Source organism: Clytia hemisphaerica, unplaced genomic scaffold, assembly GCF_902728285.1.
Source record: "Clytia hemisphaerica strain Z4C2 unplaced genomic scaffold, Clytia hemisphaerica genome assembly, whole genome shotgun sequence".
NCBI classification, from domain to species: Eukaryota; Metazoa; Cnidaria; class Hydrozoa; order Leptothecata; family Clytiidae; genus Clytia; species Clytia hemisphaerica.
Window position 1 is genome coordinate 819,932 of NW_027103334.1, and position 27,288 is coordinate 847,219.

The 27,288-nt window shown below is 34.4% G+C and overlaps 2 protein-coding genes across 4 annotated transcripts in view; both read right to left on the reverse strand.

Annotated features, from left to right (window-relative positions):
* Nucleotides 1-15,091, reverse strand: part of LOC136816884 (polycystin family receptor for egg jelly-like) — a 55,286-nt gene extending 40,195 nt beyond the window's left edge. For 2 of the 3 annotated variants that reach the window (XM_067073235.1, XM_067073219.1), the window contains exons 1-5: nt 9,739-9,838; nt 8,229-8,302; nt 7,454-7,586; nt 2,847-2,932; nt 1,257-1,554 (exon numbers count right to left, since the gene is read on the reverse strand). In XM_067073235.1, the coding sequence (XP_066929336.1) occupies nt 1,257-1,554; nt 2,847-2,932; nt 7,454-7,586; nt 8,229-8,302; nt 9,739-9,766 (619 nt within the window). In that variant the 5' untranslated portion in view covers nt 9,767-9,838. Of the gene's footprint in view, nt 1-1,256; nt 1,555-2,846; nt 2,933-7,453; nt 7,587-8,228; nt 8,303-9,738; nt 9,839-14,773 lie in introns of those variants that run through there. The other variant, XM_067073227.1, reaches the window with a different exon arrangement.
* Nucleotides 10,261-13,180, reverse strand: LOC136816936 (uncharacterized). Its single transcript, XM_067073279.1, has 2 exons — nt 12,507-13,180; nt 10,261-11,852 (listed from the first exon to the last, which is right to left on the reverse strand). The coding sequence occupies exons 1-2, from the start codon at nt 12,737-12,739 to the stop codon at nt 11,069-11,071; spliced, it is 1,017 nt and encodes a 338-aa protein (XP_066929380.1). The 5' UTR covers nt 12,740-13,180; the 3' UTR covers nt 10,261-11,068.
* Nucleotides 15,092-27,288: the final 12,197 nt, after the last annotated feature.

Genomic DNA, 27,288 nt, shown 5'->3' on the forward strand with positions numbered 1-27,288 from the left:
ATTCCCTAGCAAATTTAGACTCCCCCTGGTTTATAACGACTCCCCCTAACTTCAGTCGAGCTAGAATGTAACCTGTTTGATACTACATGTACAAGAAAAATCTAAGGCAGCCTGAAGACTTCCAAAGTTGTCGGATGGATGAAATTAGGTATACGTGCTCGTCGTGTTCTTTGGGTAAGCATCTAGATGTGGTTGATTCCAAAGTTAACAGGGTAGAAATTTTCCTTATGGGTTTTTTTTCTTTCTCTATTACCAGTTTTTTAAGGACAAGCCACAAAAGAAGCTTTTGTATAAATTCATTGTATTTGAAAACATTTCAATGATTCGTTTAAACAGCTAATTCGATGAAAAATCAGACAATAAAATGATGTATTTATAACGCCATACCTTGAGAAAGGTCAAGTGATCCATTTTCAATCTAATTCTGAAGTTCGGAATCTTACAATGCAAATTTGTGATATCTTCGGCAACACATGGTAGTGAATCGAATAAAGGGATACAATATATTGATCAAGTTAATGTAGTTAAGCTTTTGAAAAATTGTTGAAAATTAACAGCAACAAATAAATGTATAAAAGTACCAGAATGATATGAAAGTTGGAGAATATCTCAAAAGATGTCTACAAAATTTCCAAATTAAACCTTTAATTCTATCTTTGGTCCCTTGGAACAAGAATGAGTGCAAATTTTCCAATAATTGCAAATGCAGCGTGTTAAGGTTAGTTAGGGTAAATGACTTCTTTTGCTTGACATATGAGTAGGCTTGTCCAAATAGTTTTTTTTAACTCTTTAGAAAAAGGGTTTTGGGGAGTCATTATTTACTAAGGGAGTTATAATTTCCTGGGAAATTTCTACTCTAGGGGGAGTGTTTTTTTTACTAGTTTATTATGACTGGGGGAGTTATCTTTTACAGGGAGCAAAATAATCCACTACAACGGCAAACGGCGAATTTTGGCAGTACCCAAAAAATTACAATTAACTGGTCTAAACAGTTGGTTCGCCGCTTCAAGGTCATATTCAGCACGCTAACCAATAAACTGGGCTTGCTAAGAATTCACCGGCCTAGAATCTAGAGTTAATTCTTCATTCACCAGCCTATCAAAATCAAAACAAACCTCCCTGGCCCAGCTGGCACACAAAGTATTTTCGACGTTTATCTAACGTTCACAACGTCCATATAACGTTAGATGAATGTTGAAACAACGTTGTGTGCCAGCTGGGAACCTCCCTGGGGCTTCAAACTCAATAATTTATACCCAATCCAGAATGTCCTGTTGTCTTCTTGCATCCACAATGTAATTTGAAGTAAAATTGATTGACATTGTCGTTATTGTATTGTTTTGTGACAATAAATGACGTGAAAACATAACCATCGTAACGTTGTTTGAGGTTGTCTGGTTGAAATGTGACCGTTTCGTAGTCAGATAAGATTACTGTTTTGTGTAATGGTTGTAATACACAGGATGTTGTTAAAGGTTGATACGACACATTTTGGCTTTTATATACAACATTGACTTGAAATTTTGCTTTCCCACTGTTTATCGTCTCGTCCACCTAAATTATTAGATGATTTAAGTAAGATTTTGTATCGTGAAAAAATAGCTAAAACATCACTTACATACTGATTCAGCTAAATTCTACTTAAAAGCCTCGAAAAAGACCTGTTTTAGGCAGTCTAGAAGGGCTAATTTTCAAAAATCTTTTCCCGTCGGCGCCAACCATGGTAGCGCCTCCTTAGACACTAAATCATGGCCCCAGCACTTTCAAAGTAGAGCCGCTGCCCCTGTATCAGAAAATTTAAACTTAGATTTCTTGTCAACTACTATGTTAATACTGAAAATTGCTAAATTACAATTCTGAATAAATAATATAGACAAGAGACCCATCCTGTATTTTTATAATCCGATATATACAAGACGGGTTTAGGCTGTGATGCAAAAAAATTTACTGTAAGAAATTAAAACTAGGTGCTGTCCTCATTTACTAAAGTTAAAACAACTTTAGAAAGTTTCGGCAGTGAAAGAATACAGTAACAAAATTTGATTTTCTGTGTTTCCGTTTCCGTTCGAAAATAAGGCTGCTTTGCGGGCACCACTTTATAATTTAAAAGAAGAGGAGAGGAGCTTGTGAAAATTTCAAACAAAAGTGGTGAGCAGGCTAGACAAAAAAGAGTGGGTGAGTTTTTACCGGGAAGAATTGCCAATTTGTAAAAACACCCCTGTCTCAGTGCCCCGGTGGAACCTTTCCCTCAGTGGGGATGATTTTTGAGTCCAATTTTTTCTATTCAATTTTCAATGGGGATAGAATCATAGGGCAATTTCCCAGTGGGGTTGAAAATGTAGGGTATTTTTCCCACCGGGGACGATTTTTTGGCCTATTTTTCCACCGGGGCGAGGGGTCCACTGGGTCTGTGACACAGGGGTGTGTAAAAGATTGTTTTCCATAAATTTTTAACTTTCTTAACCCTTTCTGTCGTCTTGATATTTTGCATTTATATCTTAAATCTAAGTTAGAAATTTCTACAATTAGATTCATAATATATTGTCCCCGCTGACCTCTAATAAAACCCTTGACTAAGCTTCTTTTTAAATAATTTCTTTTTGTTAAGGCGTCATTTTGTTACTTCTGTGCGCTTCTGTGACGTCATCAATTTCATAACTTGTGTTTTTTTTGATAACTTTAACTTAATAACTTTGACTTCATTTTTCGAGTGTTTTCAAGTGATTTCTATCTGTTTTTTTTTTCGTTCCTTTCCCTTAAAGATATTTCAGGGGTACGTGTAGCTTACCTACCAATCATAGAGACCGTACCTAACTTTTCCCCATCCAAAAGAATGAAAGACTTACAGCTTGTATATCCAGAACATCGCTGGCATTATAATGAATCAGACCCATATCCAAACTATTAACCAAAATTCCATAGGTAGCAAGACCTTTGAGATAACAAAAAAAGAAAAAATATAAAAGAAGAATTTATATAGCTCTGATGTATTGGGTTTTTCCAGAAAAAAATTGAATATGAGGGGTGGAGGATATAGCAATTTTCAGTGATTTACCCACCGGACAAAGTGACTTTTCATCCCTGGACAACAGATTTTACCCCCGGATAAGCATCAGTTGCCAATCCCCCTGGACAACCCGAATTACCTCCGGACAGAGCAGATTTATCCCGGACAAGGCAAATTCTAATGATTTTTCGCTACCCCCGGACAATATATCCTCCACCCCATGTACGGACATTTTCTGGAAGAGCCCATTGCCAGAACTGGGCCAACTATGTCTAGTAAGCACTATGATGTCCCAATCCTACGTTATTATCCCGGTGTAGGTGGGATCGGTGGGATCATCTTTTCTTTTATAACCAAAGGTTACTTAATAATCACCTTAATTTTCTTTTTCAATTACAGCTTACAGCTACAGCTTGAATATCAACAGCTTCATGGTCTTTCAGTTAAGAATGCCTTATAAACCGTTCTCCATAACTCGAAATTTCTTTAACTCGAATAAATTTTTGTTTTGAAGGTGTTTAAATGAACCAAAAATTAATTTAATATTTTTAGTACAAAAATCTTTTAGTGAGTTTAAACGATGGTTTTTGTTTTCCCCTCCTGAAATGATGAAATCTTATTGGTTGAAATATATATCACATGGCTGACGAAGTATAGCTTTCATGGTCACGTTATCCAATCATTTCATTTTTTCCCTTTCTACCGACTATCTATGAATGGTGAATTGACTTGAATTATTTATTTACATGAAAGTTTTTTTTCATACAGTGACCTAAGGTTGTTGGTAAAACTTTTTTATATAAGAATGTCCATAATTTTTGAAGCCTATGTTCTTAACATTTTGACTTTCAAGCCTAAAAATGTTCTTAATATGTTCTTATTTTCATCGTTTTTTGTCCATTTTCCTAAGAAATAGGATGTTTAAGAGTCCATAAAGCCTTAGAATGTTCTTAACTTGTTTTTGATATTTTGGCCATCGAAGCCATATGTTCTTATATAGTTTGTCTTATAACAAAAACGTGTAGTCACACAATCTTAAAGAAATAGATGTCCAAAAATAATTTTCGGCTTTATTAACATATTCCATGAAATTTATTTCTACTTTAAAACATCAATCAGCGATGCAAATAAGTATCTTTAACTATGCAAGCTATGGGTTTAAAAGCTGAATAGAAAGCCTTGAAATTTTAGCTATGCTTAATATATTTGAATATTTTGTTTTAATCTCACGTGTCTGATAAACATATCCTCAAAGTTTGTTAAATGTTCGATTTCTTCAAGGCGAGGCCAATTTAATTTGTTGTTTTTATACGGGCCAAGCTACCCGGGAAGCTACCCAAAAAAGAGGGTCGGTTGGCGAAAAAAATAAAAATAAAAGTAAAATTTTACCGATAAAATCTCCTAAAAAGCAGTTGTGTTGAAGTTTTTACAAGATGCTCACATAATTGGTTATTCAAAACAATAGAGATGACGCGTTCTTTAGAAAAATATAATAAAAGTTTTTGTTTGAACAGTTTTAACGACCAATCAAATGACAAAAATTCTTGTAAATGTTCAACTTGACCCCTAAAAAGGCAGCAAAAACTACTTCTTCTCGACAAAAGTGCGAAATAGAAAATAAAAAGACACAAAAAGCTCGAATTCATGAATAAATTGAAAAATTGAACATAAAATTCTCGTCTCGAAACCTTGAAAAAACTACAAAAATTTTGAAAATTTGTCAATCTGTAAAGCAATGAAAATAAAAATGTACTGCCAAAATCAATTTTATCTTTATTTCGATTTTTGGAATTTCAGGGTCGGTCGGGACCGTAAAACAACTAATCAAATTGGTCTCGCCTAAAATAAAAAAAAGCTCCATCGTATGACCTTAGACTGGGTTTGTTTATATAAACATCCAGTTTATCTTACTAGCATTGCCTACTCTCTGTTGTATGTGTAGCATGCTAGCTACAGATTTAATGCTTTATCCAATGGAAAAGTTATTTCTTATGAATTCATGTTCACATCCATACACGTTTTCATTTATAACAAGCTAGATGCTGAATGGACCTACCTGATGATGAAAGTTAGATAGCAATGCAAGGAGAAAAATGAAAGAAATCAGTCAGAAAACATAGCGTTTAGCGAAAATGCATAACGCAAGAAATTCATCATTGATTGATGGTGGGGGGAGTGGGAATGGTTATACAGAAAAAATAAATAGAAAGTTCTGGTCGAAATCAGTTTTATTGACAATTGAATCATGCTTGATGGTGAGCATTGTTATCGATAATGTTTTTGTGTGAAAAACATAGAAATATGAGGAAAAACCCAATGAAAATCTGCAAAAACGGCGATTTCTGGAATTTTCAACCGGAAAAAATTTTTTCTCAAAAATCAAACTCGGCCATGTTTTGAGCATTGCGAATACGCATCTTTCTGCAAAAAATCAGAAAAAACTAAAAATAAAAATTCGAGAAAATGTCGAAAAACCGGTTTTTCCGGCATATTTCCGGCATTTTAGGCCGGAAAAAAATGTTTTTCGAAAATCGGGCTCCGTCACATTTTAGATATTGTTATATTGCGTCAGTGTGCAAAATTTCATTAAAAAATATAAAGGACAGCTCGCGAAATTCAAGAAATACTGTCTTTCCGGCGAAAATCGGCTGTTCCGGCAATTTTTAGAAAGTTCCGGCTTCAAAAATCAGTTTTATTGACAATTGAATCATGCTTGACAGTGGGCATTGTTATCAATAACGTTTCTCTGTGAAGAAACAAAGAAATGTTAGGAAAAAGTCCAATGAAAATCTGCAAAAACGGCGATTTCCGGCATATTTCCGGCATTTTCGGCCGGAAATGAATTTTTCTCACAAATCAGACTAGGCCATGTTTCGGCGATCGCTAATACGCATCTTTGTGCAAAAAATCAGAGAAAACTATTGATGAAATCTCGAGAAAATGCCAAAAAACCGGTTTTTCCAGCATATTTCTGGCATTTTCGGCCGGAAAAGTACGTTAATTGAAAATCAGGCTCTGTCATATTTTAGGTATTGCCATTTTGCATCAGTGTGCAAAATTTTCATGAAAAATATAAAGTACAGCTCGAGAAATTCAAGAAATACCGTTTTTCCGGCGAAAATAGGCTGTTCCGGCGATTTTTAGAAAGTTCCGGCTTCAAAAATCACTTTTATTGACAATTAAACCATGTTTGATGGTGGGCATTGCTATCAATAATTTTTGTGTGAAAAAAACAACGAAATATAAGGAAAAGTCCGATGAAATCTGCAAAAAACGGCGATTTCCGGATATTTCCGGCATTTTTCAGCCGGAATAGATTTTTCTCAAAAATCGAACTAGGCCATGTTTTAGACATTGTTAATACGCATCTTTGTGCAAAAAATCAGAAAAAACTAATGATGAAATCTAGGGAAAATGCCAAAAAACCGGTTTTTCCGGCATATTTCCGGCATTTTCGGCCGAAAAAGTACGTTAATTGAAAATCAGGCTCTGTCATATTTTAGGTATTGCCGTTTTGCATCAGTGTGCAAAATTTCATGAAAAAATATAAAGTACAGCTCGAGAAATTCAGAAATACCGTTGTTTCCCGGCGAAAAGGCTGTTTCCGGCGATTTTTAGAAAGTTCCGGCTTCAAAAATCACTTTTATTGACAATTAAACCATGCTTGATGGTGGGCATTGCTACAAATAATGTTTTTGTGTGAAAAAACAGCGAAATATAAGGAAAAAGTCCAATGAAAATCTGCAAAAACGGCGATTTCCGGGATATTTCCGGCATTTTCAGCCGGAATAGAATTTTTCTCAAAAATCGGACTAATCCATGTTTTAGGCATTGCTAATACGCATCTTTGTGCAAAAAATCAGAAAAAATTTTGATGAAATCTCGAGAAAATGCCAAAAAACCGGTTTTTCCGGCATATTTCCGGCATTTTCGGCCGGAAATGAATTTTTTTCGAAAATCGGGCTCCGTCACATTTTGGGCATTACCATTTTGCATCTTTGTGCCAAAAATTAGGAAAAACTAATGAGCCAATCCCGAGAAAAGCTAGTAACGAACGGACGAACGAACACGGGTTAATTTATAGGACCTCTACCCCACCGGGGTAGGTCCAATAAGGATAAACTATACAAGAACATAAGGCTTCGATGGTAAAAATTCTAAGAACAGGTTAAGAACATTTCAAGAATTCGCAGACTCTAAAAACACCCAAATTTTTAGGAAGATGGACAAAAAATACTCAAAAGAAGCTAAAATACGAACATAGTATTGAGAATATTTTTACTTTAGCTTAAAACTCAAAAAGTTAAGAATATCAGAAGGCTGCAAAAATTTTGGATGTTCTTATAATAAAAAAACATTCACAACATGAAGATTTTTCAAAAAAGCTCTCACGCGCTAAAGGGTGAAAAAAGGTAATTTAAAATTATCATAAGTAAATTGAAGTACCATGAGTCCATTGGTCAAGTGACATAAATATCATTTCATCATCCTCACAGTCTGTTGTGAGTGTCAATCCATCGGATAAGTCCGTACTTGAAACTATAAGCATGTCGTCGTGCTTATTGACGGACAAAAAAACCTGAAAATAATGGATCAATTTAGTTAATGCTTGGGGACACGAGAAGTTTTTTTCGCGTTGGTGCAATGTAGCATGCTCTATCTCACCAAAACAAGAAAAAAAGTGCGTGCCCCATGGTTTATGTTTTTGCATCATGGGACAAAAAGTGAGGGAAATACCCAAAAGACATGCGCAGTTGAATCAATTTTGCTCCATTGTCCCAGGGACAAAAGTGAGATTTCACTTTTAATATGGTAGAAAGAAAAATGGGGTGGAGACACGAGAAAGCGTTTCAGGTTGGTGGGATGGAGCATATCAGCTTCGCTTCGTCGAATATCATCAAGCCCCATCCCCTCGCTTATTAATTTTTTGGAAAATGTTTTTGAAAGTTCCCTCTTTTCCCTCTTTATTCTGTATCAGCCTCCTTTTAAAAAATTTTCCACCCAGGACATTTTTATTCCAACCCCCCCCCCGCTTATCAAGTTTTGAGATTTTTTCCACTAACCATCCCCCCGCTTTTAACCCCGCTTATTCCACCCCCTGGCTATTAGGTAACCGAGAGTAGCTACGTCATTCATTTTTCAAAAACCAAATCGATTTGTTAAAATCATATGTTAGATTTGAAAAGGAACCGATTGGGAAAGTATGAGATTGTTGTCAAACCTGATCATTGTAGGGTTCTGGTTGATGAAAAGTGAATTCCACGGCTGTTGCAACACATGGCAGGAGAAGAATTCCTAAAATAAATGCCAGAATAAAATGATCAATAGTGACTGATGATACAAGTTTATATAACAATAAATAAATTTGCAGAATTTTGCAAGCATCGTGAACTGAAAAACATTTACTCGGTGAGAATTTTTCTTTTAATTTCTTTGGAAATATGTCTTGTGGAGAACGATTGAGATTGTAACGAAATGGATAGTTTATTCAAAATAAAATCTCAAAACAAAACCGACATACAATGGAGCTTTGAAGTTAGAAAGAATTTTCAGTAAATATCAGGTGTCTGGCCACCAAAGAGCCCTCCAAAGGGACAAACAAAAACCTTTTTGAGTAATTCGTCACTATTAACAAATCCTGGGATTCTAGAAACTTTAGAACATCTTATCACAGAAAACAATTTCTTGGCCAATATTTCCAATGGATGGGATGTGAAACATGAGGTATACAGTAAAAGGTTTTACGGTAAACCATTGAGGTATAAAGAAACAGGAGAAGCATTCTATTGTAACCAAGCTCGCCCTACGATTAAAAAAGTTACGAGGTTTGCATGATCATAAACTCGTATATCGTGCATTTTAATAAGCTCTTTTATCCATTAGTGAAATCTTACATGGGCCCCGGCGAGCCATTTTGAGTGAGGGGGCCAACATTTTGGAAAAAAATGTCGGCCACCATGGTTGGGCGACGAAGAAATTTTTCACTTTTTACACCCTCAAAACACCTTAAAACGATATCTATTTGGGGAGAATAATAGTTTTTGTGGTTTGATTTGGTCTCAAACCAGCTTAAAATAGTAACTCTTAAAAACGTATGACATGGTTTACCAAAAAGTGGTTGACGGGGCCCATGTCTTATTGGCTCATTTAAGCTTTAGAAATTAGATGAGGCGAGATTCATTGTTTCTGACATCAGTGTAAGAAAATATTTGGACTAAAAAAAGGTCCTGTAAACTTGGCAATCCCTCAAATAATAAGATTTTTCGATCAATGTTTTCTTTAAGGTGAACTCTATTGCTTGATACTTTCCTCCAAAATTCTCCGGCGACTTTATGTCTACAAATTGAGTCTGAAATCGTGTGTGCTCATAAAGAACTTTTCATTTTCTGGCTTGAGGAAATATATTTTCAAAACAAAATTGAACGGATAACGAAATGGAACATAAACTTGTTGCGTGGACGAAGTTTTATTTAATTTTCGTATATTAAAAGGTTAGAATCTTCAATACTGATAATTAGAATGTTCAGAGCAAACTTGAGTTCTACTAAAAAGTCTCATTTCATCTGGCAAGCTTAGAATTTCTTTGGATACATTTTATAAAAGAAATCAAAAGACTTTAACGACCAATTACCGACACATTCAACTGTTTTTCTTTATACCTCCATGGGTAAACATACAGAAGTTCATAAAATCTTTTGACATATTTAATACAAAAACAAAAATTTCCTCACCTATAAGGAATTCCCAATGCCTTCTCATTTTTTTCAGTTAACTTCGATTTAAAAAAATCACATTTTCAAAAATATTTTGTTTTTCGCTATGACACGGAAATTGAAAAAAAATATTTCCTTGTACGAAAAATAATATTTTAAAATGTGTCAAAAAAATTTATGAAAAAGTGACATAAAAGTATATTTTATGAATACAAATTCAAATTTCCCATGATGTGATTGTTAAAAAAGTTTATTTGTATTGATATTTGATTAATATGTAGTATATAACTTTTTTATAAGAATAGTAAATTTTTGTCGAGGCTGGGCTGCTAGACCCAAATTAAGTTGTTTTTTTTAAATATATTCAATTAGCAATAGCAATAAGCCTTTATCATTTTGAAATTCAATCGTTCGAGCTTTGTTCTTATATTATTCTTATCTTTTGGAATTTTTGTACACCCAGTTCTTATAAAGTTAATCTTGCATAGCAAATAGTGTAGTCGATTTGTATCATTATTTATGAATGAGTGAGCCCTAGAAACCATTAATAAACAGGACGAAATAGTGTACTGAATATTGAAACACAAAATTTTTTACCCATACGGTGACTATTATTACCGCCCACATATATATACACCCCTTCTCAGAGACCCACTGGGACCCCTTCCCACTGGAAAATTTGGCGGTGGAAACTATTCTCCAATTTTTGTCCCTGCTAAAAATAATAATACACTAATCCTTACTGCAAAAGATTTACTATATTACCCATCCCCACTGAATTGAACAAAAAATTGAAACCCCGATTCATAAAAAATATGAGATCATTGATCCCAATTGAGTTTCAGTCCGTTATTTTCATCCCCATTGGCTGAAGAAAATCCTACTGGGTCTGTGAGAAGGGGGTATTATGTTGGTAGTGTTTGCTGTAATTGTTCGTTAGTGCGTATTGTCCGTGTTTTATTCTATCAAAAAAGGAAAAGGGCTATAAAATAAATCACAAGCTCGAACCCAGTCCCTTAGCGATAATAGCATATCATGTCCATCAGTAAAATCAAATAAACAGGCCCATCGGAACAACAAAATTTGAGAGGAATTTGAGAAAAACATCTCATTTGCTTGTCAATTATTTTTTCCTGAAACATTGTCATTTTTTTGTAGTACTTGCAGTTCCTCCTGTTCGGGAAAACCCTTGTCTCGGACGATTCAGCTAGTCAATTTTTTTGCTTTAATTTCATTGCAGTTCCTCCTCCTGTTGGAGAAAAGTAATCCTTTCTCTGTAACCCCGTGATATCATAAAAAATATGTTTCTCTTTAAGCTGATCATTTCCCCCATAAAACGTTTTCCTATTTATAAGGACGCATCAGCTTGTTCAATATTTCGCGCGGAAGCATTGTTATTGGGCGTTTGTTGTTCTTCATTTTCATCCTGATGAATTTTTATTTTCAGTAGTAACAACTTCCTTTTGATAGGTCTATTGATCACTAGAATCACTACCGCATTGATAATCCCAGTAAGATTTTGGATCACATTCAGGATGACAAGGATAATGATTTCATTGGTAGTATCAAATTGGTTGCCAAAACGAGTTTTCCCAAACCAATTGTAGATACTTACGCTAAGTAGACATGTGCTGCTGATCATATAAAGGACGAAATAGAATTTAGTTATCTTGGTTATGTCTGAATTTGTTCTCGATACACTTTTGTTGGACTTCTTGTATCCATTAAGAATGTAGAATGATTTGGTGTAGAGAAGAGTTGACAATAAGAATACAATGATATTGACTGGTAGAGCAAGCGGAAACGTAGATCTATTTCCGACGTAGAAGATATTCAATATTGATGGAACACATGTCTGATATAAGACAGAAATATAAAAGATGAACAGCAAAAATCGATACCAAGATTTTGGGAATTTTGTTTCATACTCTTGTAAATGTTTGATCCTCATAAAACGATCAAAGGCGATAACACCAATGATGAAGCGGCTTCCGAACGTTGTGAAGGGCGAGAAGAAGCGCTCACTGATTAGGTAATAACATGATACTTTTGCAGGTAATATTATCATTGGATATTTGTAGAATGTAGATAAACATCCGAATATATCGAAAATAGTTGCGTAAAAGATGAGCCTAAAAAGAAAGAGATAATGCGCTTGATGAAATTTAGCCATCTTTTAAATTTCTCTTTAGGAAAGGCTCAGTCACGCGCTATAATCAAGGTGAAATTAGTAAATTTGGGCTACGGGTTAATAAATATATGTAATCACATGATAACGAGTGCATTTCGAGAATAATTGCACGAGTAATTTTTTTGTTATTAATTTTCCGAGTCCGAAAGGACGAGGAAAATTCGGAACAAAAAAATAACTAGTGCAATTATCGAATTGTACGAGTTATTATGTGATTATGTGATGAAGGTCAAGTATTCTTAAGAAATTGCCAGAATATGAGGGTGAAATATTGTTAACGTGTTTTTACTTTTTTAGACTTTACTTTTTTACAAATATGAGAAATGATTAATTTGAGAGTTTTGGACTTTTGAGTGAACATTTGGGTTAAAATTACATTTCTTCCTCAAAGCTTCAATTTATCTCTAACAAAAGAAACATTTAACCACATCTGTTAACCACATACAAAATGACTGTATTCTTATCAAATTCTGTGGAATTCACCATAGAGGGTATTCTTAGGGTATTCTTACGATTTGGCAAATTTTCACCCTGGTATTCTTATAGAAGATATTCTTATAAAATTGGAGTGTATTGTGCTGGAAGTCAAAGATACCTGAGCGATCTGTTATGAAGTTGTTTTGTGTGATGGAAAAGGAAAGCTACCAATGAATTAAAGATACAGCCAACTAAAGCAATGGTACCAATAATGATCAATAAATAAAGTTTCTGACTATCATTTATTGGTAGGTATTGTTGACGTCTTGTTTGACAAAAATCCCACGTCTCATTAGTGCTGCTGTTCGTTGAGAATGTTTTGTTACCAAAGCTTGAAGATATTAACATCATTGAGACTTGGCGAATGAGCCAAAAATTGAATTAGCTCAGCTTTTATTCTTCTACTGTTCTTGATATAATTTATATGTTTCTACATAAAATCTTCTATAGGCTTCAATCAAAAGTCTTCGGTGTCCATCAGTTGATGTGGTGAATATTAATCGCTTGTAGGTTTTAGTCAAAAAGGATTTGAATTAAAATCCAATAAAATCGCCTGGTGTACAATGGTTAATTTTCGCAACAGTATAAAAGCAATACTCTCCTTAATATTATTTTTCTTCACTAGTGAAAAGCACAGTATCCAATTTTTCTTCGTTTTGTCAAAATATAAGATTTATATCACTCAATTTCCTCCACAAAACTGAACGTAGTATAAGGAGCAGGGCCCCGTTCGAAGACACCAGGAGCCAACAAAGACACCTGCGTATCCAATGTATTCTTTCCTTTGTATAATTCTTTCGCCGAAAACAAAACATGAAAGGACAAAAAATAGGTCTTTCCAGTTCGTTTTAAGGCTTTCATAAGGTGGTAAAGCAGAAACAAAAATAATATTTTAATGAAGGAATAAATGTCCCACTTTAAATTGTGACATACACTCATTTTTTTTTATAAGCATAACGCTTATAAGCATACTGAAGCTCAAATTTCCAGAAAAATTAAGCATATGCTAAGCATACCTTGAGGCTCAGCCAAAGAAATATTTAGAATCATAATTTCCAAAACTTCAGAAAATAATAGAAGAATGAAAAAGAAAATTACAAACAAAATTGGTGATTTTATTTTGTTTAATCTCTTATAAATAACACAACTTATAATAACAACAACATTCGAAAACAATAAAATGTCTTCATTTCTCTCAAGATTAAAGAGAGGGAAAAAAATTTTAACCCCCCCCCCTCCTTCATATTTTTTTAACCAAGCATAAGGTTAAGCATAAGTCGAGGCTCAAAATTGAGCTTTACTTAAGCATAGTGAGCTTCAGCCGAAATTTACCGTATGCTTATAAAACAAAATGAGTGCAACTGAGAAAAAAGATGATAATATCAGTGATAAGAATTCTTTCAGCTTTTGCACTTTAAAATGTAAATGTAGAAAAAAGGTCTTTAAATTTTTAGCAAATTACCTACCGCTGTTTCGTTTTCCGTTGAGAAATTATCATGATGGCATTGTTTTTTCCCAAGGGATTAATTTTCTATAAAGTATTCCTTTCAATACAATCCGCCATTTGTTGCTTTGAAACAGACAAATGGCGGATTGTATTGAAAGGAATGCTTTATAGAAAATTAATCCCTTGGGAAAAAACAATGCCATCATGATAATTTCTCAACGGAAAACGAAACAGCGGTAGTGTCCTTAACTAGAGGAAAAACCAGACAATGAAACACCCCCTTCTCACTGACACACTGGGGCCCCTTCCCACTGGAAAATTTGGCCAAGATATCGTCCCGAGTGGAAAATTTTATCTTATTCTTGTCCCTGCTAAAAATAACCAAGCCCTCACTGCAAAATATTGTGCTATTTTTTCCATCCCCACTGAATTTTCTGGCTAGAGCACAATAGAATTCAAATTCTCATCAACAAAATTGGAATATAAATCCCTATCGAGTTTTTGTCCGTTTGTCTTACCCCCACTGGCTGAAAAATCCCACCGGGTCTGTGAGAAGGAGGTGTATGCAGTTAGTCATAGGATGGAAATCTCAAAAGCTCAAAGGATGTAAAAAAGCATATCGTTTCACCCCTGGAAAAGCGAATGAAAGTTTTTTTATGCTCCGTCATCCAACCCCTTAGAGAAGTCAAATCAAACTCCCAGGAAAAATGCAAACAATTTAACTTTTGGAATTTCTTCTTTAGGAGCCCCTTGTAAATGTTCCTCCATCCCATGTATGGATATAAAATGGAATGGCCTAATAAGAAATAAGAAATCTCCTTGTAACTTTTCATCGGGTTCTAAGTCCCCGATAAGAAAATAAGGAAAACCAGTCATTGATAAAACACTAAGCTCTCCACTGATCGTCGTTCCATAAATTATAAACTTATCGTACATACCTTATAAAAATTCGTTTAGACCAAATTTTTGGTACATTTTCTTGAAAGCCATACACATTTCGCACTTCCTTGTACAATTTGAGGTGGTGATCTTGATGATTTCATTTGGTAACAACTTCAAGTCTACTGTTCGATTTGTTTACATTTCTTTTGGTCACTATCCCGAATTCTTTTCAATGATAGCGAACACATCCTTTTTTAAACATCTTTAATCGTAGGATGTGAAATTATTTCCTTCAACAACTTGGATCTGTAACAAATAGAAATCCATTTAAGTATTTTTTGTAGTTTTATAAATCTATTTAGTTGTTGACATCTAAAATATTAGAAAAAAACATTAAAGAGAATACCAACAGACATTCAAACTTGAAAAAATCTTTTGTGCCAAGAATTGACTAAGGACACTTACCCACAAAGGTACCCACAAAAAAGCCTACATTGTAAGAATTTTTTCTGAAGAAAAGTAGATTTAGCCCTCTCAGTGAATTTACACCCACATCGGGAAGTGTTACCATTATGGTTCCACATTACTTAAGACCGATGAGGGTTTATTATAAACATTTACATTTTTTTAAATGATCCCCTCCCCTTCTTGGCATCCCCTCTAACCTTTAAAAGTGCCTATCCCCCAAGGATTTTGAACAAAAATAGCTAACAAATACCTATATGTGAAATATCTTTAGAGAGAGAAAGCGAAATAATAAACTTCTTTCTTCTTTTTGACTCAGACTGCTCTAAGAGAAAACTTCCTCCTTAGAATGGACATATCAAAATTAAAAAAAAGAATACTCAAGATGATTCAAATTTATAAAAAGAACTAGTCAAATAACTAAAAGAACTCATTTCGTCCAATACTTTGCGAAAGTCAGAGACAGTTTCTTCCGATAAATCTAGGATATCAGGATCGATCAATGTTAATGGCAAATGTTTAAATAACAATAAATCTTCTGGTAATAACTTGTAGTTTCCCCTACGATTCCAGCAAAGCTCCACAGATTTCAGTTCTTTTATCTGTGACATTGTATCGACAATTTCGAGCATTTTATTCTTTTCAAATTTAAAATGTTTGGTGGTCAAGCAATATATTGGAAGGTCAACAAACAAATGAACTGGCGGTGGTCCATCGTCATAATAGCCATCTAAAGTAATTTGATCAAGATGTTTCATCCTTTTTAAAACAGGAACAAATTGTTCTAAATTTGAGCTTCGACGGTTAGTAGCTAAACATACGGTGGAGATATAAACAACTTGAATATTCTTTTCAACCATCATCTCTAAGTCTTCAACAGTAAAGAAATAATTATGAACTTCAGGCATTTGGAAGTGTACTTTACAACTCTTCATTGCGGATATGATATTAATGAATTCTGCAACATTTCCTTCATTAAAATTGCAACTCCTAGTACTTATATCAGAAATGTGAACTCGCTTTGAAAGAAATTTGAGTTCGTGTGGTTCAAAAGATTGGCCAGCTTGCTCTAAATCCAGAGAAACCAAATCGTTGTTTTCGATCAGCACTAAGATTTGTTGAAATATATTTAATTCTTCGTCTTCCCTAATCGCCATAGAGTGTACCATAAGGGGTATTTTAACACCTTTAATTTCTTCTAAGGTATGTTGGACTATGTAAGAATTAACATTTAAGCATTTGAGACGTGGTATAGTCTTTATAAATTCATTCAATGGGCAATAAAAATCGTGTGTGCATAACTCAACTATCGGCAAGTGTGAAATTTCCTTTAAGAACTTAACGTCCATGATACCGAGCATAAAAGTTGGTTTTGACCAGATTCTCTCCAATGATAGCGAGTACATCCTTTTAGACATTAACGATATGTTTTTAGCATCTCTGGTTGTAAGGTAAGAGAATATTTTCTTTAACAACTCGTTTGGTACTAAGTTGAAATCCATATTTCCTTTTAAGTATTTTCGTTTTCTTTTTAAATTTTACGCCTAAAAAAAGAAGAGAAAACAATATGCACATTTTATTTTTATAGTTGGTTGGTACCTGAAAAAATAACATAGTTAAAAGGGGGGGGGCGTACGGGTTTGACGGTGTGACGGTATTAACCCTTTTTTCTGTCGGTGTTTCGGTGTTTGAAGAAAAAAGTGACGGTATTTCGGTGTCAAACATGCCATGCGGTGACAAAATAAGGATTTTACCAAATTTTGCTGTCGGTGTTGACGGTAATCCAAGAAATATGCATCGGTATTTCGGTGTTTCCGACCCCCGTACGCCCCCTCTTTAAAAGTAAAAGCCTGAACTAAACTTTTTGGTTCGCAAGTGCAATTTGAAACTCTGGCTTTTCCCTACAAAATGGAAATCATCAATTGTTTTTACTTTTTACGCGTGCTAATTTCAAAATCTTAACTTCATGATTAGACTAGAGCAGCCAAAAAAGAATTCATGGAAAACAAACAAAGGCTTAATAAAAACCATGGATTTATTATAGAGACTGCATAAACAACGGATGAATCGGTGGAGAGCGAAGTATTGTCGGAAAAGAACAGTTTCAAAAATCGTGTGACATTTTTTAGAACACAAAAAATGGACAAAAATCTTTAAAGTTGAATAAAATCTACTCAAATTAATTACAAGCCTTGAAATTTTGACAGGTAATAGGAAATTAATCACCTTTTCAAAAACATATTTATGAAGTCATTCTTTGTGAAAGTAAATGACTTACTAAATGAATTACCCTGTTATGTTCAAAGTATGTCACTCTCTGTCACAATCAACTGTTGAAAATAATTTAAACATAAATCCATGTTTTCATACATACCTCCTAGTAGTTAAATATAGGGTCCTCCAGGGTTCAGGTACCCCCAAAAAAATTAGGTTCCCCCAATCATTTTGGTACCCCAAAATTTTTAGAATTCTAAAGTAACCCCCCAACTTTGAGTTTCCCCCTTTTTAATTTTTTTATTGTTAAAAATACAAAAAGGGATTTTTTGCTTTTTTGCCATTCCTGGGAAAATACTTCCATGGCGGCCAGCACTTCCTTTTCAACAAATTCAAGGGTGTCATTTTTTACTATAATTTTCCGAGGTTTCAAGAGATTTTTATATACCACAAACTTTCAAGTGTTTCTAGGGTTTTTAGTTGATCTTTGCTAGTTTTCAAAGATTTCAAGGAAATCTGTTGACAAAAGGAAAAAGGTTGAATTTTCAATTTTTGTGTAAAGGAGGGCCCTTAAATTGGCTGATAATTTTAATTGATAATTTTACAACCACCCATTCTATCACCCAGACCTGCCAACCTCATATAATTCCAGTGGCACTTAAAGGGTTAAAAGGTAAACCCCCTAAGAATGAGCGTGGAATACCCCCTTGAGTCTCAGGGGTTCCAAAAGTATGTTTTCTCATTTTTAAGTCACTGCGATGTTTGTATCCTACGCAATGGGAAAAATTTTTGTCTTTCTGAAAGTTAAAATGGCTGAAAATGGCCACAAAACTTGGCATTTCAAGGGTTTCAAGGGTATAAATCTTGCATTTCAAGGGTCCCCAAAATAATATTGACTTTTCAAGGGTGTTTCAAGGGTTTCAAGGAATTCAAGGGTGATGACTTCATACAAAAACAACAGCCCCCGCCCCCACTAATGAAAATGCAGGTACCCCCAAACATATCAGGTACCCCCTAAATTTAAGAATACTTCTAGGTACCTGGCTTTTTTAACACTTTTTTTTTTAGGTACCCCCAAATCTCTGGGGGGGTGGATCCTATGTTAAATATGAACAACTTTTTGTGTTGATTATGCTAATAAATGACTTACTTTATGGGTAAAAAAACTGAAATATTTCATCCTTAAAGTAAGTCATTTTTTGTCACACTTTACTTCTGGGTATAACGTGAGATATAGTAAGTCAATTTAGGTAAAAAATAATGCATTATTTAGGGGATATATCTGGCTTAAAACAACCATATCAAAAATATAGACATTATGCACAATGTGCTTTGTTTCTATGAGACTTTTTTGTGTGAGCCTTCAAAAATGTCACACACCCAGTACTGAATTTTTGAAACTGTTCAAAAATGGAAAACAAGGTAACAATGGCATTGTCTGAGATCTTCTAAAATAAAGTATTAAAGCTTTTTTATCGTAAAGTTGATTCAATTCCTTTTAAAATCCTATAAATAAGATAATATGAATGTGATAAGTTGGTAAAGGTATCATTATTAAGTATTTTGGATCCCCTATTTTATCCTTCAAGGAACACCTTATTTTTTATTATTAATCCACCAAAAAACAGACTTTTTTCTTGTTTCTCTCGTCTTCTCTCTTTCTTTCACTTTTATTCACTTTTTATTGCTTCTAATCATTATCGTCGTCCAATAAAATTTCTGATTTACGTTTCCTTTGTTTCCCTTTTTGATTCCATTGTTTATCCAAAGCGTTTTCTTTAATAAATTTATCAAGTTTTTCAAATATGGTTGGATTGCGGCGACATAATAATTTTACATCATCAACGTTTATAATGGTCCTCTTCCCATGCTTTGCAAAAGCCTCCAGATCTTGAGCAAATAATTCCATGGTATCTGTGGTTGCTTCAGAGAGTAATGCCATGAATCCTTTGGAAAATTCTTTGCCAGTTTCTCGGTGTGCATCTTCACTCTGCTTACCAATACTATAATGGATTGCACCTTTTAATTGTTTCTTTGTATTATCAGTCATTATTGTTTTTTTAATTCTTAATTTAACAATCATAGACTACAAATCTAGGTCTCAATCTATAAGAATAGACTAGGTTACAGGTCACAGATTACAGGTCATTGATACAGGTTAGCTTTAATTACTGTAAAATACAAGAGAAAAAGTTTGAAAAATATTTGTTATTCTCAAGAATATCATACTGAAGGTAATTTTATTGATCTAGAACCTTTTTATAAAAGTCAAAATCCATCCATGTGCTTACTACATTCTTTTGCATTTTGTGCCATGTACACAGGCCTGTAATACTTGTATATATTACACCTCCATCACACGCAGTCACACGTGTTATAAGAGTTATCTTTTCAATTTTATATGGCTTTATCCCCGCTTTATCATATTCCTGGGATTCGATTCGAGACAAGTAGTGAAAGCGAGGGAGAACAGGAAGAAGAAAATGACGAGGAAGTAACAATCTTGTGATTTATGAAATTAATTTTTTAAAAAAGAAAAATTATCAGGTGAAAATAGAATATTAACGAGTGCATCACTAATTTTATCTTACCATCTTCCTCTCTTCAAACTGAACATTTATTATACTATAGTATATGTATACCTATCTAAATTTCTTCGTTACAAACACTACCCTATTTGTGCAGTAGCAGCATAAAAAAGTGCTTTACAACCCAACTAGATGCTTTAATACCGCTATAAAAGAGGAACAGATTTTAAATTAAAATAGGTGTTTAGCCAATGTTAGGGTCATTTCAGACTCCAAAATTTTCTAGAACCCCCGCTAGGGGGCTTAGAGCGCCCCCAGACCCCCTGCTCTAAATTTACTCGCTACGCTTGTAAAAATTACCGGCCAACTTACATTTCCTTATTTGCAGCACTGTCCCATTATACCTCCTGCATCACATTGGGTATGATAACAAGAATTGGGGAAAATAGCACCAAAAGGATTATATTTTATAAATATTTGAATATTTTTATTCGCTTCTTTGTCAGGCTAGCTCTAAAGCTCTTAAACAGCATCTAATAACATGAAAACCAGAATATGATTCTTCAATGGGAATCAAAACTATAAAGTGCACTCGCAAACATCAATCTATTCTTTTGCCATTCTCGAAATCTTAACGGTTTTTGAAATGTAAAAAAGCCTTTATTTCGTGGTTGAAAATGACTACAATGTGCAGTAGGGTGGTGGGTCGAGTAAAATTCGGGCAAACTGGGTAGGCAATTTTAGAACATTTTGATTTTCATGCCCGCTATGATAAGTAAAATTTTGGGGTGTTTTCTCTCTTTTTTGGATAAAAACGTGGTGATATAAAGAAAAAGAATAGAAGAAATAGTAAGCCCCAGCTTTGCCATTGAAATTCCAGGCCCCCCAAACATATCAGGTCCCCTCAAATATTTGGCTGTATTTTAGATCCCAGTTTTCATTTGCATTTTTTTGGGTATAACCCCCTCCCCCCAAAAAAAGTCAGGGGAGTTGACGCTATGGATTACTGCAGTCAATCACAGTCTGAATGTTTCACACCATCTAGCATACTGACTGCTTAGAAACTTGACTCTGTACTGGTTGAGGTGGTTTTAGATTTAGGATGTGTATTTAATTATTTTTATTGGCGCAGTTTTGGCACTTTGCATTCAATTCAATCCCATTGTGTACTGAGACAGCAAGATTGAGCCTATGGACTGATCAAATTACAACATGGGATTTACAGTTAAATGACATTTTTTTGTATGGAACTCTTGGAATTCAAAATTGCAAAATAAATTTCTAAACAGACAATACAAGGATACACTTTTCATATAACTCGACTAAAATTTTGATGTTAAACCTGATAAAAAGGTTGCTGTTTTAGCCAATCTAGAAGAGACAATTTAAAAAAAAATTCTGATCTTTTTTTACCCAACTATGGTGGAACATTAGACACTATATAAAGCAAATTAGTTTTTGCATGGAACCCTCCAAACATTACTCTGAATATACCAGAGTGTATCTCGCGTTTATCACTTCGTAGTACGTCAGTTAGTGAAAGTAGTTCAATTTTTAAACTAAGTCTGGGCTCAAAAAATTGTTGGTTTGCCGTCACCCGACACTAGATTTTGTAGGTGGGTCGGTCGGTCGGAATTTTTTTTTATTTTGGCGATTTTTGTCCATGGAAGGGTTAACAGTTTGTTTACGTTTAGGTAATTTTGAATAAAAAACAGAAGTGCTAGCAGGGAATTTACGACTCTTATGCTTGAGACAAACAAGATACGAGTTTTGTTTTTTTATTGTTTGAATTTTTTGAAGGAAAAAATGGCAATAAAATGTTTTGGGTCGGCAGGTTTCGAGGTAGGGTCGGTCGGGTGACAGCAAACTAACAAGTCCAGCCTAATTTTTGAAAACATGAACCAACATTTAATTTTTTGATGATATAATCCTTTTGAAGCAAGAAAGTGTGACCATGCTGATTCACAAACCAATGAAATGACATCCAAAGACAATCCTTTTAACAGGGTAGACCTATACCATGATGCATCCTGTTTTCATGGACCAACCAAATGAGAAAACCAAGGTCAAACTCATTTGTATGAGAAACATTTTCTTAATTGTCTTTTTTAAATATTTCTTTTGGTTGTGTCTGATAAAACCTGATTTTGATCAGATAAAAAATTCTCTCATCATCTCCACTTATCTCACCAACACTCTGTCGCAGCGGTCGGTTTGAAAAATCTCAAATGAGAAATTAAGACAATGACAACAGACCCTCTACGACAATGCATTTTGCTGTTAGATACTGGGTATGTGTACAATCCAAACCCTAGATCCGCCCCTGCTGTGCTTTTTCGCATAATGGTACCGTCAACTGCTCTAACTTGGGACGATTGGTCGAAACATGGGACTGGTTTATATCTGGTCTGTATTTTCACTTACTGTTAAATCTCTTTGACAACAAATTTGTTTTGATAACTCCACCAAGTTTATCAATCATACTTCTTCGTTCCTCTTACTTAGAGTGCACAGACGTGTGTTCCACTACGGATTTTTTTCATATTTTGATTTAAAAGCATACTCGGTGCAAAAGAAAAATTGTGTATTTTTTCATACACCGTTCACTAACTCAAATTAAATGCCTCTGAAGGTTCGGTGAAATGGTGGCCGAATTGCCGTACCATGTTTTTTCATATAGTCCCAAGTTAATGAAAGATTATCCAAACTCCTGGACGACCAAATCAATCGTAACCTCAGAGAAACTCTTATAATTTCGTGGAGTCCCAGGCAACTGCAATGAGTCCTGGTCAAAAACCTCCAATAAATTGGCCAAATTTCTGAGTGAAATTGATCAAAATCACTTGAGAGTCAACGATATTCTTCATGACATTGACCGTGCTCATCGACCAAACCCCAACGTGGCTGCATCAACCAAAATGAATGGTGACATTTCCGAAAGTGTGGAAAAGTGGAATCCAAGTGTTCTGGCCAACTTGGACTTGGATCAAACTGTATGGGTTACAATTATAGAATGGACGGATGCCACACTCATTGGTGACCTTTGATAAAGAAAAAATGAAGTTTATAGCTATTTCCGTTCCTGAGATCGGATGCGGACCGGCACGTATTATACTGCTTGGTGACATTTCCGAAAGTATGGAAAAGTGCTATTAAAAGGTATTGGTGACCAGTCTAACTTTTGAGTGACTGTTGTATTTTCAGAAATACTTAGTTACTCAATTTCAGTTGTAGTCGCGCGGCTGAGGTCTAAAAAAGTGGCTAGAAAATGATTTTCGTGATACACCTCTTAGATTCCACTTTTTTCGATGGAAACTCTCGAATTAGTATATGTAGATTCCAAAATCAAAAAGTTTCCACGATATTATCGTGCAAGTAACGAGTAAATGGCGATTTTTTGCGTTTCCAGGCAAAATTGCAAGGCCTGGAAATTCATGATTTTTTGGGGGTCTTCAAATTAAAAAAAGACCTATATCACATGATAGAGCTCTTCAAACTGAGCAAAAAAGTGTATTACACCAAAGTCCCAACTTCTCTAGATCAAAAGTTATGGGCCTATTTGTGGTCAAAAAGGTGTTTAATTTTGCATAAATTAATGCAGATTGTGGGGAAATTCCCTGTTTTCCATCAGTTTTTTACCACAAATAGGCCAATAAATTTTAATCTAGAGAAGTTGGGACTTTGGTGTAATACACTTTTTTGCTCAGTTTGAAGAGCTCTATCATGTGATATAGGTCTTTTTTTAATTTGAAGATCCCCCAAAAATCATGAATTTCCAGGCCTTGCAATTTTGCCTGGAAACGCAAAAAATCGCCAATTACTCGTTACTTGCACGATAATATCGTGGAAACTTTTTGATTTTGTAATCTACAAATACTAATTCGCGAGTTTCCGTTGTTTTTTTTGGAATCTAAAATATGTATCACGAAATGAAACGTTTTTCGACCTCAGCCGCGCGACTATTGGGCTGAAATAATTTTTAAGCTATAAAGTTAAACTTCATTTTTTCTTTAAAAGGTCACCAGTACCTTGTGCATCCGATCTCAAGAACAGAAATAGCCTGGATATCCAAGCTCAAAATTTTAGAAAAAACAAAAATTACCTCAACATACAAAGTTCTAAAATTATAGAGCTTGGCCTATTCCTAGAGAATGAAAGTGCAAACCCATGTTTCCAAAACTTTCCTAGTCAACTCAGGGCAGCAAAACAGAACTTAATAAAAGCAGCCTTACAAGATCTAAAACTATCTTAAACATCCAAAGATTACACCAGAGTCCATAAACAAGTTTGCATAATGCATATTATCATGACCAACCATCAGACCATGTTTTCTTGGAAAATAAACTTGCCTGTTTTCTTCTTGTTCATGTTTTCATGTAACAGAAAGCTCTATCTTCACTACCGAGTGGAGGACTATCCTATTTTTGCTTCAGAATTGCCCGGGTGTGGTATCTGTCTGTTCTATAGGTAATTGGAACCCATACCTTTTTATCTAAGCTGACATCCAGAATACCTTTTAATAGCACTTTCCATTTGAATGTGAATCAGGCGCAGCGGATCAACATTTTAAGTGGTCGGGCCACTTAATATAGTGTCTAAGGAGGCGCCACCATGGTTGGCGCCAACGGGCTAGAAAATTTTGCAAATTTCACTCCTCTAGATTGGCTAAAACAGCCCCTTTTCTTGAAGAAGATATCTTCACAAATCCATAAAATTTTTTCCAAAAGAGAAATTTAGTCAGCAAATTTATTAATGTTAGACTGTGTTTTGTAGAGCCTTAAATGATAATGTATAAAATATATTCATACAATGATTAGTCAAGATGGATGAAATATCTGAAATAAAAAGAAGTTTACAAATCGTTTTCTGTAAATTTGCCGAAAATATTTAGTCGCTCAGGTTGAACTCTAACAAACTCATTAGCAATATCAATCAGGGATAGTGAGTCTAATGTTTCTTTGTATTCGTCATAGTTCAATTTTTTTTTCTAACTGACTTTTCAAAACATTTGAAAAATTAATTTTTTACTTCAAAAAAAATTCTTTACTCTGAAAAAAAGTGGTCGGGCCATGGCCCGACCGGCCCTACCGCTGCCGCGGCGCCTGTGTGAATATAACGCTGCAAATCTGAATATGACGCTACCAATCTGACGCTAAGTTCATTTTGGTACTGCATCAAATATCAAATTAACTGGGAAAAGAAAAATGTTGTGAATTTAACGATCCTATTCGGACTAGACCAAATTTGATTTGCTGAATTTTCCAACCCTTAGTGGGACTTTGGAAGTCCAACTCCAAGGGGTAAGGGTAATTAGTAATGATCTGTTCAGATCAGAGAAATTATTAAAAATGTAACATTGGGACTGTAGATTATTTTCTGATCCGAACCTGTGGTCCATATTCCCATACATACCCTACATATCACGTTACATATCCACAACAAGCGCGTTTCAAAAATGCCTTACCAGGAACAGGAAGAGCCCATGAAAATCATGAGCAACCAAACTGTGACAAGCACTAGCTACAAAAGGCAAGAGTGAACTCGAGAAATGAAAATGAAAGCATACCGTCCGTCCGGATTTTGGCGGGAAAGCAATGAAAAATTCTTGGAATTCATATACTTAACCTGTACCAAACTCTTTCTTGCTGATGTAAGAATTCCCTCGTGGTACTTGAAGCGGTAGATACAGTTCGTTCGTTCCTGTTAAATTTTCGTTCGTTCGAATTTGTAAATAGTAAACTGCATACTGATACAGTCTGCTAAACATTAATATGGCAATATTTGATCCTCATCTTTGATTCTTTCTACAGTGATTAGATTGACACATATGGCGCGCCAAAGCGGAAATAAATACTATCTTTCATTTCACGACACTATCTTTCAGTTCGTGACACTATCTTTCATTTCGCGACACTATCTTTCATTTCGCGACACTATCTTTCATTTCGCGACACTATCTTTCATTTCGCGACACTATCTTTTATTTCGCGACACTATCTTTTATTTCGCGACACTATCTTTCATTTCGCGACACTATCTTTATTAAAACGATACTATCTTTCCAAAAAAACATTATCTTAATTGAAACAATACTATATTTTTTACGGGATACTATCTTTTTTACGGAAGCCGAGAAGTGCCATCGACAAAAAAATATTAAAAAAAATAATTAATTTTAAAATAAAAGAATATTCAATTTTAGAAAAATAAATTTGAATTCAGAGAAAAATATTTGATTTTAGAAAATAGATTTAAATTTAGAAACAAAATATTTAATTTTTAAAAATTTATTTAAATTGGGAAAAAAATATTTAAATTTAATTTTAGTAAAAAAAATTAAACTTAGAAAAATTATCAATTTAGAGAAAAAAATTTAATTTTACTTTATAAAAAATAAAACCTTAAAACATACCTTATTGGAATAGTCGAACGTGCGCACCGCACTGGGCTCAACTTCAGATTTTCCCGTTATTAGAAGGCCCAATTGTAACATTTCAAATATTTAGTATTAGGTAGCAAATATACTTTGTCCGTTTTGGCTGAAATTTGGTACACTTGTTCCTTGGGTGAATACCTGGGGGTGTTTTTATCTTAATCCAGGCCCCAAAAATCAAAATTTTCAAAAAATGAAAAAAACACCCCTAGATATTCACCCAAGGAACAAGTGTGCCAAATTTCAGCCAAATCCGACCTTTTTTGAAGTGTCCAGCCTGCCCTAAAGTTTTCGGACGGACATACATACATACATACATACATACATACATACAGACATACATACAGACATTCTCAGATTATAGCTCAACTGAAGTTGAGAACTACTTCTCGAGGGTTTTAATTTTGGCGCTTTTCGCGGTTTGTTATGTACATTAATTTTTGTTACCGAAATCTAACGCAACCGTTACCTACCTATTTATGATAATCAGAAAATTTTTTACCTACGTTGTTATTATGGGAAAAAAATGTCAGCGGAAAGTGACGAAAATTTTGAAGGGGTGACGAAATTTTTCCCCAACAAAATTTATTCCCGACATTCCATCACCTGACCAAAACTTTTTTTACCCGATTTTTTTATTCCCGACCAAAAACTTTTACTCAATTTTTCCAATTTCAAATCCAAATTTTTTACACCTTTATTAACCGAAATTAGTGTTTTATAAACGTCGAATTACAAGATCTATTTTCGAGCTAAGTGAAGAAAACCATATTATTTGGAGAGTTTAGTCACGTGAAAGTGACTAACTAAAAATAATCTTGTCTGAATAACAAAAGTCAAATCCAAAGACAAATCCAGGAAGTATGAAAAACGAATGTAAGTAAGTGTGCCGCCCAGGAGGAATCAGATCAAAAAGTTTTTCTTTTTTCAA